The 12,617-nt window shown below is 42.0% G+C and overlaps 1 protein-coding gene across 7 annotated transcripts in view; it reads right to left on the reverse strand.

Annotated features, from left to right (window-relative positions):
* Window positions 1-1,551: 1,551 nt before the first annotated feature.
* Window positions 1,552-12,617, reverse strand: part of LOC106567664 (rab5 GDP/GTP exchange factor) — a 44,660-nt gene continuing 33,594 nt past the window's right edge. For all 7 annotated transcript variants that reach the window (XM_045693535.1, XM_045693541.1, XM_045693537.1 and 4 more), the window contains 5 exons: window positions 10,780-10,861; window positions 6,017-6,149; window positions 5,707-5,798; window positions 5,264-5,520; window positions 1,552-5,150 (listed from right to left, as the gene is read on the reverse strand). In XM_045693535.1, coding sequence (XP_045549491.1) covers window positions 4,731-5,150; window positions 5,264-5,520; window positions 5,707-5,798; window positions 6,017-6,149; window positions 10,780-10,861 — 984 coding nt within the window. In that variant the 3' untranslated portion in view covers window positions 1,552-4,730. The remainder of the gene's footprint in view (window positions 5,151-5,263; window positions 5,521-5,706; window positions 5,799-6,016; window positions 6,150-10,779; window positions 10,862-12,617) is intronic.

The following is a 12,617-nucleotide window of genomic DNA, read 5'->3' on the forward strand; positions in this document are numbered from 1 at the left end:
ATGTGGGGCTAAATTAATGAGCAATTTTTTATGTCCCCAGTGAACCTGAGTAAATGTAAGTCTTTCATTCAGGCTAGCCCCATCGAGACACATCCCATTTTCAGCAGGATCCTCTGGTATCAAGCCTGGCTGCTTAGCTAACCACTGTGAACCTTGATGAATATAGGCATCCATAGACACACATAACAAAAATACATCTTCATTTTCATCTATTGTCTCCTTTCCTCCACCTGTTGTGATCTGAAAACATGTGATAGGTAAAAGCAATATGGTGGACGCCTGCAGGTAATCTACATACACACGTGACCCGTCCAATTCTATTAGATCAATGCAGAATAGGACAAGAGACTTGGAGAAAGAGGCACATACGACTACAATATGTATTAATCATGTCCTCTCTACTCACTTTCATATAGAATATATAGAGCTCCAGAGTAGCCACTATTAAATAGTCATTGCTAGAAACAAAGAAGACATCTTAAGTTCTACCTAAGACAACAATTTCATAATGCTAGGTCATCTACAAGACCCTGCTAGGTAAAGTCCCCCCTTATCTCCGCTCACTGGTCACCATAGCAGCACCCACTCGTAGCACGCGCTCCAGCAGGTATATCTCTCTGGTCACCCCCAAAGCCAATTCCTCCTTTGACCATCTCTCCTTCCAGTTCTCTGCCGCCAATGACTGGAACGAACTACAAAAATCTCTGAAACTGGAAACACTTATCTCCCTCACTAGCTTTAAGCACCAGCTGTCAGAGCAGATCACTGCACCTGTACATAGCCCATCTATAATTTAGCCCATACAACTACCTCTTCCCCTACTGTATTTCTCCTTTGCACCCCATTATTTCGATTTCTACTTTCTTCCACTGCAAATTTACCATTCCAGTGTTTTACTTGCTATATTGTATTTACTTTGCCACCATGGCCTTTTTTGCCTTTACCTCCCTTATCGCACCTCATTTGCTCACATTGTATATAGACTTATTTTTCTACTGTATTATTGACTGCATGTTTGTTTTACTCCCATGTGTAACTCTGTGTTGTTGTATGAGTCGAACTGCTTTGCTTTATCTTGGCCAGGTCGCAATTGTAAATGAGAACTTGTTCTCAACTTGCCTACCTGGTTAAATAAAGGTGAAATAAATAAAACAATTTAAGAAATGTCCTGTGAGCTTTTCTACTGTTACAGTACAGCTTTTCTTAGAAATTTGGTGTCAATGAATTTCCAGCACAAATTCAGAGTCTGAATGTAGCTTAAATCCAACATTTTCTGCAGAGGATTCTCAGAATTGGGAAATGGTTCCAAACTAACCCTGACTGCTGTGCAGTGCCCCATCCTATCTGCTTTAGCACAACTCTGGTCAACATTTCCACCACAAGATGTCAGTAGCAAGTCATTTGCAGCAGGCAATGCAGACTACTCTACCTGATTTAGGCTAGATTTAAGTGCATTCACTGTTAACGAGCAACAGTTCCAGTAAATTCAATTTGAACAAACATCACCATTATGGGTGGAAATGGTGTGAGGGAGAAAAAAGTAACAGCTGATGGATTCAAAATCCAGGGGTTTATTCATTGAATGGCAATCAATACACTGGCAATAGACACTGTAAAACAAGGCTATTCTTATAAGTTACATGTCCATAATAAAAAGTGATGTGCCATTCAGTTTAAAAGTTTAAAAGACATAAATATACACATACTTGTTTAGAAATCTCTTAAGAGACCTCTTAGCAGTCAGTCACAGTTGATTACAGTGTTAAAGTAGAGTACCTGTTATGTCTATGTGTAACAGCGGAATGAGTAATAACACTTTACAACCAGGGGCTTATTCAGGTGATTAAAACATTCAATGGATTGCTGATAGAAAACTCATGTAATAGAGTAAACACCATGCGGTAATCAGATCGAACCGTTAAGAAGTGTCCCTCCTGCATTGTTCTGTTTCGCCCTACTGAACATTCCCCAGGTATCATCCATATTTCACGATTACATAATGATATACAACATGCCACCTCCATATATCAGCAGATCACTGGCATTTTGTACATAACACAGTAACCTGCGTCTTGGTCAACTTCAGGTTTCACAGATTGTACCACTATCTGAAGAATAAATGTTAGGATGGTGTTCCCAGATCTGTTGCAAAATGGAAAAGAAGCATATTAACTGAAAGTCCTCTATTAATCCTTTGTTTCACTAGACTGGCATCCTCTTAAATATTTTACAACCGTTTGAATGTGATTATAATGAAATTAAAGGGCCACATATTTTAGCAAGCTTATTGATACGTTCTCACGTTTAGCTTAAGTAGTACCATTGCCTTCTTTTTTTTCTTTTTTTACAGCCAGATAATTTTGCACCATCAAAATCACAAAACAAATTAGAAATATAGCAGGTCGATTCTAGCCCAGCGGAAGATCGTTCTGGCAATTCTCACATAGGAACTTCATTGGGAGAAAGGACGTTTGACAAGCTTTTTACATTTGTATCACTAAACATTTTTTAGAAAATCATGATGAAAGTGGCCATTTTAGGCCCTTTTTATACCTATTCATGCCTCCTGTAAGACCCTATGATCTGTGAACAGTACATGATACAGACAACATCTTGGTGTCATTATACTCCTTATAGTGTGATCCAGTATATGGAGTATATCTAGATTCTGAAATACACATTTTCACATCAATTTATTAAACATGAAAAAATATATCTCAAAACTCCCCTTTTGATTTGTCTTATTTATAAACATATTGTTTGTAACAATACACTCTTCAAACACATCACATTTCCAGTGACTCTCTGCTACTGTTAAAATTATACATTTTATACATAGAAATTGACATTATAGGTCATTAACCAATCACATCCCTCCTTTAGGCTTGCACATTTAGCAAATCACCAAAAGATGGAGTTCCCTTTAAATCCATTTTTCCTCATTCACTATGTTGGTGGTGCTCATAAAATGTATTATTACTTCAGAATTAGCAGAGCGCCCACTCTAGAAATATAATGTACTTGTAGAGTATATTGTTCCAAACAATATGTCTTCAAATGAACACAATCAAAAAGGGTAGTTTTGAGATATTTATAATAGTATTTGTAATGTTGAATAAATTCATGTGAACATTTGTATTTCAGAATCTAGACATACTCCATATGTTAGAGCATGCTATAAGGAGTATAATGACACCAAGATGTTGTCTGTATCATGTACTGTTCACAGATCATAGGGTCTTACAGGAGGCATGTATAGGTATAAAGAGGGCCTAAAATGGCCACTTTCACCATGATAAAAAAATGGTTTGTGATACAGATGTAAAAAGCTTGTTAAACATCCTTCCTATCAATGAAGTTACTATGTGAAAATTGCCAGAACAACCACATTAACAATATTTTCTGCTTCAGCTGACTTGGAATCGCCCAGCAGCAGTGCACCAAGGAAACAATTAAAAAGTATTTGTTCAAGTTACAAATTAATTGAGGAGTGTTATGTGCTCTGCCTCCCATAATACCATAGGTAGTAATCGTTTATCCAACATTAACGTGTTAAAAAGATAACTTCTTACACTGCTCCCCAATAATATTGTTATCCCCAACTAATACATTATGTACCTGGGAGAAGAAATTCCCTTTTAATACATTGTTCATTTAGGAACATACAGGATAATTTCCCTATTGTAGTACACAGCATCAGCGCCATGGTTCAACTATCAAAAAAAAAGAAAGTCTATAACAAGAAGCATGCTTCTGCATTACTATGCCTCATGGGCATCCTACATGAGTAGTAACAGGAGTTTTCCTGGTCAGATCACATCATCAGGAAAAAGGTCCTTTAATACATACAGTAAGGGCTCTTGGCCATACTGACACATAGTTGAGATATAAAATTAACGAGAGAAGTTAAAGTACCTTACCTACCTAATTCATACTTTTCTGATTAAGCGCTCTATATTACCATTACAAATATTAGTTGAGACCACACATTGGGGCATAATCACATAAGAACCAGCTTAAGACCTTTGGTTTTGGATGAAACACATCCCTTTTTCCCCCCATTGCGCACAATTAGCCTACACCCTGGTCCCTTGCTGGAGACTCAAGAAGGCTAGGAGCAAAGCACATGCAGGCAGAGTATACAATTCTGCAGAGTGCATACTGCAAGATGCAGAAGTCAGCGTTTCCCAAATTCATCCGCAGCTGCTATCTAAAAATACATACCCCTTTCCTCGGCATTACAAGCTGGAGAAGTAATCTTACAGTATCAAGATGTGCCATCTGGGTCTGTGCAGCGGGGGTGTAGAGGAGTACAGACTAGGGCCGAATGCCAACTCCGCCATACATAGTGTGAGGCCATCTGATCTGAAGAGGTCTGGTCTAAAAGGAGTGTGTATGCAGGAGCATTGTTTTGGCTTGGCTCCATTTCAGTTCCTAAACTCTTTTCCTCAAACTTAGTCCATCCTTTTGATCTATTAATGCTTAATTTAACCAGGCTGAGATAGTAAGATCTGTGAATGCTATCAGGAAAGGGTCTAGGGGTCATAATGGACCAAAGCCTACTTGGCTTACAGTATGTGAGAATGTTTAAAAGCGTAGCAGTGGAGACAGGAGGGGGCTGTCACTTCCTGAACCTCACCAAAGTGAAGAGCCAATGACGCTTCAAGACATTAGAGAGGCGCAGTCATTTGTTCAAGAAGCCCTTTGTTGCCTCCGATTCTGCAGAGACATTACCCAGCAAACACCTGGGGCGTCAGTGGTGGCGGCAGCCGGTCGTTTTCCACGTTGTCTGAGTCAATGGCGGAGGGGGCGGGCAGGCGGATCTCCAGCGGGTACTTCTCCAGGATCTCCTGCACCTCTCGCTCCACACTCTCCTGCCAGGTGATCAGGTCTCTCTGCAGGCTCTGTACCCCCTCCAGAACCCTGTCTTGTCGGCTCCCCATGCCAGACAGGAGGTCCAGGTTCTGGTAGACTTGAGTCAGGGCGGGACTGGAGGCGGCAGAGCCAGTAGGAGGGTCCACCTGGGGCCAGCCGCCGTCTGCCTCAGGCCTGCGAGGAGAGGTCTGGCCCGACATGTAGCGCTCAAAGTCCTCGGGGTCCAAGTTGAGAGACTGGGCGTCCAGTTTCTCGATGAAGGCAACTGCACAGCACTAAACAGAGAGAGGACACGAGGTGAGCTATGAACAAAAAGTGTGGGTGCTTGGTTCTCATCAACTTGGTGTGGGCATGAGGGAGTGTTGTGCGGTGGCACAGAGACAGGTACCAGGTTAGTGAAGTAGTATCCGTCCTCTCCAGTCATGAGCCTGCTGGGGTTGCAGAAGCGGGTGATGTACTGGATGTTGGACTGCAGGCGTGGAGGGTTGGCCTTCAGCACGATGTAGATCAGGGTGGGCAGGAAGTCGTCGGCCGAGGCTGGCTCGCTCTTTGTGATCTTGATGGCGCTGAAGATGTGCTTGCTGCAGCGCGTGATGCACGCTAGCTTGTCCCGGGGTACCCGCTTGGAGTCCATCTCGATGACATCTGTGACGCGACACACAAATCACAATCCTGTCCACACTAACAAGATTTCATTAACCAAGTTTATGAATGTTTGTACAACCGACTTATAGCAAACTAAAGGCAACACACTGCAGTGTCCTCGAACCACACTACCCATGTTTTGGTTGAGTCCTAATGGTGTCCAGTGTAACACCATCCATAACTCACCTGTTATGGCTTTGACCACGTTGTCTGAAACCTCTGGGATCTCCTCATCCACTGGCACACAAAGCATCTGAATGTCCACCCAGTGTAACGCCCTGTACAACACAGAGCCGTGGGTGAGAGAGACACCTACAGTGACTAACACCCACCGTGCCACCAACACCCACAGAGACAGACACGCAAAAGGGGCATTACCACCCACAGTGATATAGTCACATAATTGCATGCATCTCTCTGTCCACAGTGGCAAATATCCCAACACACAAACACAGATTAAACTGCCTGTCCTCAGACAGGATATGGTAGTCCTTACCGTATCCGGTTCTGAGTGGCCAGGTCTTTCTCCTCATCATCTGTGGTCTCGGGGCAGAAGACACTCTTATACAGGCGTGTCATAATGTACTTCTCCACCTCATCCATCACTCGCTCCACACGCTCTGAAGAGCCTGGAAGGAAAAGACACCCCATGAGGCTTTACTTTAGTCTTCATTACATCTAGCTTACATATAAACATTTTACGGTTGATACTATGGTAAAGTATATTAGCTTTATGCCCATGTAGCACACAGAGTGAGGAACAGATGAGTCATGCAAACATTCTACACATCAAATAATCTATTGTGTCTAAAGGCCTGACATCTCACAAAAACGTTTCCCAAATCAGTCAATGAGGACCAAGATATAGGACTTTAGCCTTTGATATGAGAGAAAGGATTTACGAGTCAACAGGCTTATCAGTCATTCCTTTTGTCCTCACTGGCCTCTTGGTGAAGTGCTTAGACATCACTTGTATTAGTGTCAGAGGCATAGGCAGACATTGCTATGTGGCTGGGCCAACATTTTCTAGCAAAAATACCCAGACATCAGTGGTGTAGTCATGGTGTATGGAGAAGTAGGCATATTCAAATTTTGCCAAGAACTTCCCAAACAGTCTGCCTGGCAAATGAAAAGTGCCCTGTGTGAAAAATTCTATGAGAAACAGATGTAGGCTACTCAGTGACCTAAAAGCATGGCAATGTGAAACACATCAACCATCATATCCAGAATTAAATAATAGGCCTAGCCCTTATGGCTGATATGTTAAGCAAAGGGACCAGATAAGGATGGAGGTTTCTGTGGTGGTGCGTTACATGAGAACGGGATGAGGAGTTCCTACACTTCACAGTAGCTGAAGGCTTGGATACTAGTCGCTGCTGATTAATCTCTGTATTCTGCATTTTGCTAGAGGAGATTTATGTGTTACAAAAAAAGGGTTAGGCTACATTCAATTCCACACACCATGGTTTCCACATACAGTGCATTTGGAAAGTATTCAGACCACTTCCCTTTTTCCGCATTTTGTTACGTTACAGCTTTATTCTAAAATGGATTTAAAAAAAGTTACAATTCCCCATGACAAAAAAACCAGAAATACCTTATTTACATAACTATTCAGACCCTTTGCTATGAGACTCAATTTAGCTCCAGTGCATCCTGTTTCCATTGATCATCCTTGAGATGTTTCTACAACTTGGAGTCCAACTTTGGTAAATTCAATTGATTGGACATGATTTGGAAAGGCACACACCTGTCTATATAAAGTCCCACAGTTGACAGTGCATGTCTGAGCAAAAACCAAGCCATGAGGTTGAAGGAATTGTCCGTAGAGCTCCAAGACAGGATTGTGTCGAGGCACAGATCTGGGGAAGGGTACCAAAACATTTCTACAGCATTAAAAAGGTCCCCAAGAATACAGTGGCCTTCATCATTAAAATGGAAGAAGTTTGGAACCACCAAGACTCTTCCTAGAGCTGGCCACCCAGCCAAACTGAGCAATTGGGGGAGAAGGGCCTTGGTCAGGGAGGTGACAAAGAACCCGGTGGTCACTCTGACAGAGCTCCAGAGTTCCTCTGTGGAGATGGGAGAACCTTCCAGAAGGACAACCATCTCTGCAGCACTCCACGAATCAGGCCTTTATGGTAGAGTGGCCCGACGGAAGCCACTCCTCAGTAAAAAAGGCACAACAGCCCATTTGGAGTTTGACAAAAGGCACCTAAAGGACTCTCAGGCCATTAGAAACAAGATTCTCTGGCCTGATGAAACAAAGATTGAACTCTTTGGCATGAATACCATGCGTCACGTCTAGAGTAAACCTGGCACCATCTCTACGGTGAAGCATGGTGGCAGCATCATGCTGTGGGGAGGTTTTTATGCGGAAAGGACTGGGAAACTAGTCTGGATCGAGGGAAAGATGAACAGAGCAAAGTACAGAGATCCTTGATGAAAGCCTGCTCCAGAGAGCTCAGGACCTCAGACTGGGGCGAAGGTTCACTTTCCAACAGGACAACGACCCTAAGCACACAGTCAAGACAACGCAGGAGTGGCTTCGGGACAAGTCTCCGAATGTCCTTGTGGCCCAGCCAGAGCCCGCACTTGAACCCAATCGAACATCTCTGGAGAGACCTGAAAATAGCTGTGCAATGACGCTCTCCATCCAACCTGACAGCTTGAGAGGATCTGCAGAGAAGAATGGGAGAAACTCCCCAAATACAGGTCTGTCAAGCTTGCAGCGTCATACCTAAGACAACTTGAGGCTGTAATCGCTGCCAAAAGGTACTTCAACAAAGTACTAGGTAAAGGGTCTGAAGACTTATGTAAATGTGATATTTCCGTTTTTATACATTTGCAAAAATGTCAAAAACCTGTTTTTGCTTCGTCATTATGGGGTATTGTGTGAAGATTTAACAATTTCATCCATTTTAGAATAAGCCTGTAACGTAACAAAAACGTGGAAAGAGTCAAGGGGTCTGAATACTTTACGACTTCACTGCATTTCTACCCTAATATTACTATTCCTGTAGAACTTTTCTAGGCTGTATTCTTTGCCACATGATTTCTGTAGGCTTAGGTCTATAGTCCGTAGAGGGAGTGGTGATCGCTACAGGATTGAGTCAGAGCCCTGGCCTAAACCTTATAGCCTGTTCCTTGAAGCTCTTCTATTGAGAAGGAAAATAGAGAGGCTAAACTGTAGAACTCATGAGACACGGGAATAAATGCACAGTTCTCGTTGTGAATGCAAATATCAGGAGTCAAAACAGAGATCGGAGCTGTCCGGTGCTGAAATATTTTATCTGACTTTCACGGGCTCAGCCAGCACCTGCCAAGTCGCATTACCTGTCCGTGGTGCTGAATAAAATAGGCCTATGCCAGGGCTCTTCAACCCTGTTCCTGGAGAGCTACCGTCCTGTAGGTTTTCACTCCAAACCTAATTTACCGCACCTGATTCTAATAATTTTCTGGTCATAAACTGAATCAGGTTTGTTACAACTGGGGTTGGATTGAAAACCTACAGGAGGGTAGCTCTCCAGGAACAGGGTTGGCGAGCCCTGGCCTATGCTATGGTTTCACACTCGCACTTTTCAAACCCATATTATATTTGTGTAGGCAACTTTGTGCATGATTTCTCTATTGTACTACATAATTGATAGCCCGTAAAACTCCACTACTTTGGATACGCATCAGTGGGGATTAAGAAGTGAGTATACGTAATGACCACTGAAAAAAGTGGGTATAACCTCCACTACCAGACATATTTAAGTGAAAATTTGTGCAAACACAACACAGGATGTGACCAAAAAACACACATTTTCCTTGGCAAACAAGCCCGTTATTATTGCCAAGTAGATAGAGCTAGCACCCAACTATACAACACCGCTGACAAAACAGGCTGATTGTCAGAGTCCGACAGTAAACAAATATATTGAAATACACAACATGTCTATTACCTACATATCCCGAGAGAGAGCAAAACGGAGCGAGAAATTCTAAAGCAGCAGACAATTGCAGTGATAAAATGTTAAATTATAGGCCTACTGTCAAAAAAATACAGATATTGGATGAAGTGTTCAGTCCGACCATCCAACCTTATGAAATAATCCAAATATCAGATCAACCACTCCCACTCAAAGGCGCGATCTACAGTACAGGCATAACAGGTGGATTCAGGACCATAGTCAGCACATCAGCCGGACACCAGCTCTGCACTGGATTGGAATTCCAAACCAACGTTGAAATGTGCAGACTGACTCAAATTAGTGTACTTGCATACCGTTTGTATACTTAAGTAAAACATTTGAAAATGTGCATATATTAACATGGGTTTGAATGACAGACAAGAGTGCTTTAGCAGTAGCTAATAGGGATCCTAATAAAATAATTAGAAACTGGGTGGTTCCAGCCCAGAATGCTGGTTGGCTGACAGCCGTGGTATACGAGACCGTATATCATGGGTATGACAAAACATTTGTTTTTACTGCTCTAGTAACCAGTTAATAATAGCAATAAGGCACCTCCGGGGGTTGGTGGTATATGGCCAATATACCACAGCTAATGGCTGTATCCAGGCACTCGTAACTAAGAACAGTCCTTAGCCGTGGTATACTGGCCATATACCACACCCCCTTGGGCATTACTGCTTAAATAACCCAGCACAATAATAGTAACTCTTGAACCATTCAAGCCAGACACCAAACCAACTTTCACGTTCAGGCTATTGTATCCAATCAATCAATTGCTACTTCAAGACAAGCTTGCAAGCCCACACTTCAGAAAATGTACTTTTCTAGTTACAGTAGTAGTTACAGCGGTTCCAAGGCACTGCATCTCAGTGCTAGAAGCGTCACTACAGACCCTGGTTCGATTCCAGGCTGTATCACAACCGGCCGTGATTGGGAGTCCCATAGGGCGGCGCACAATTGGCCCAGCGTCATCTGGGTTAGGGTTTGGCCGGGGTAGGCCGTCATTGTTAATAAGACTTTGTTCTTAACTGACTTGCCTAGTTAAATAAAGGTTAAATCAGTAGATATTTCTACTTGCAAATAAAACCAAAGGCATTTTGTAAGCTGAAAAGACCAACAGAACACTTTATTGTGCACTAGAACACAGTTAGTTGAAACACATTGGGACTCCGTTTAGTCCATTTTTGTGAATCTAACGAATGCATTGTATTTACATTTTTGTGATGCATTTTGTACAGTGCAAGTTGTTGTATCCTTTTTGGCTGGTTGAGTCATCATTCTTAATGTTGTTTGAACCTACCTTTAAAATGAGTCATGAGGCGGTCGGACAAATTCTGGTAGAAGTCTTGGACACACTCAGACAGCTCGTCAGCACTCAAGTCCTGAAAAATCAAACGTCATCCCAGGTATTTGTCAATCAATGTCAATGTCTGGACGATATGAGAGGAACTACATACCATAACAACCAAACAAACAAAATTGCATGTTCCAGACAAGATGTGTGACAGCTTGAAATAACTTTTTAACCTCATCACAACAGCTCTGTTTTTTTCTCTATTTATATAATTTAATTACATTTCTACAAAACATATACTATACAAAAAAAGAGGTTTATTCTGAAGGAAATTATAAAAGACATTGTTCTGTAAAACTATGTACAACACAACTACCGATCGTGAGAGGCTACTACAGCCACAATACATTCTTGTCTAGCCAATAAAAACCAATAACTTTTTGAAACAAGAGAAAACCTTGGAGCGTTTTGCCATATCAAATAGAAATATTTCATTACAAAACATACACAAAAGCTATTCTTTCATTTCTGCTTTTCGGGGCTGACCTTTGTTGAAAGATCAGAAATACCTACACACTATTTTATATGCCCCCATACCCATACAGTTTATTGCAAAGTTTCAGCTGGATCAAGACCTTCTGTTTGAAATGTTGTCATAATTTGCACACAAGCATAAATTGTGCATGTACAGTTGAAGTCGGAAGTTTACATAAACGAGTTTTAATGACTCCCACCTCAGTGTTTCAATCACTCCACAAATGTCTTGTTAACAAACTATAGTTTTGGCAAGTAGGTTAGGACATCTCTGTGCATGACAAGTAATTTTTCCAACAATTGTTTACAGACGGATTATTTAACTTATAATTCACTGTATCACAATTCCAGTGGGTCAGAAGTTTACTTACACTAAGTTGACTGTGCCTTTAAACAGCTTGGAAAATACCAGAAAATGATGTCATGGCTTTAGAAGTTTCTGATAGGCTAACTGACATAATTTGAGTCAATTGGAGGTGTACCTGTGGATGTATTTCAAGGCCTAGCTTCAAACTCAGTGCCTCTTTGCTTGACATCATGGAAAAATCTAAAGAAATCAGCCAAGACCTCAGGAAAAAAAATGGTAGACCTCCACAAGTCTGGTTCATCCTTGGGAGAAATTTCCAAACGCCTGAAGGTACCACATTCATCTGTACAAACAATAGTACGCAAGCATAAACACCATGGGACCACGCAGCCGTCATACCGCTCAAGAAGGAGACGTGTTCTGTCTCCTAGAGATTAACGTACTCTGGTGCAAAAAGTACAAATTAATCCCAGAACAACAGCAAAGGACCTTGTGAAGATGCTGGAGGAAACAGGTACCAAAGTATCTATATCCACAGTAAAACGAGTCCTATATCGTCATAACCTGAAAGGCCGCTCAACAAGGAAGAAGCCACTGCTCCAAAACCGCCATAAAGAAAACAGACTACGGTTTGCAACTGCACATGGGGATAAAGATCATACTTTTTGGAGAAATGTCCTCTGGTCTGATGAAACAAAAATAGAACTGTTTGGCCATAATGACCATCGTTATGTTTGGAGGAAAAGGGGGGAGGTTTGCAAGCCGAAGAACACCATCCCAACCGTGAAGCACGGGGGTGGCAGCATCATGTTGTGGGGGTGCTTTGCTGCAGGAGGGACTGGTGCACTTCACAAAATAGATGGCATCATGAGGTAGGAAAATGACGTGGATATATTGAAGCAACATCTCAAGACATCAGTCAGGAAGTTAAAGCTTGGTCGCAAATGGGTCTTGCAAATGGACAATGACCCCAAGCATACTTCCAAAGTTGTGGCAAAATGGC

The sequence above is a fragment of the Salmo salar genome, chromosome ssa13, assembly GCF_905237065.1.
Source record: "Salmo salar chromosome ssa13, Ssal_v3.1, whole genome shotgun sequence".
Classification (NCBI taxonomy): Eukaryota; Metazoa; Chordata; class Actinopteri; order Salmoniformes; family Salmonidae; genus Salmo; species Salmo salar.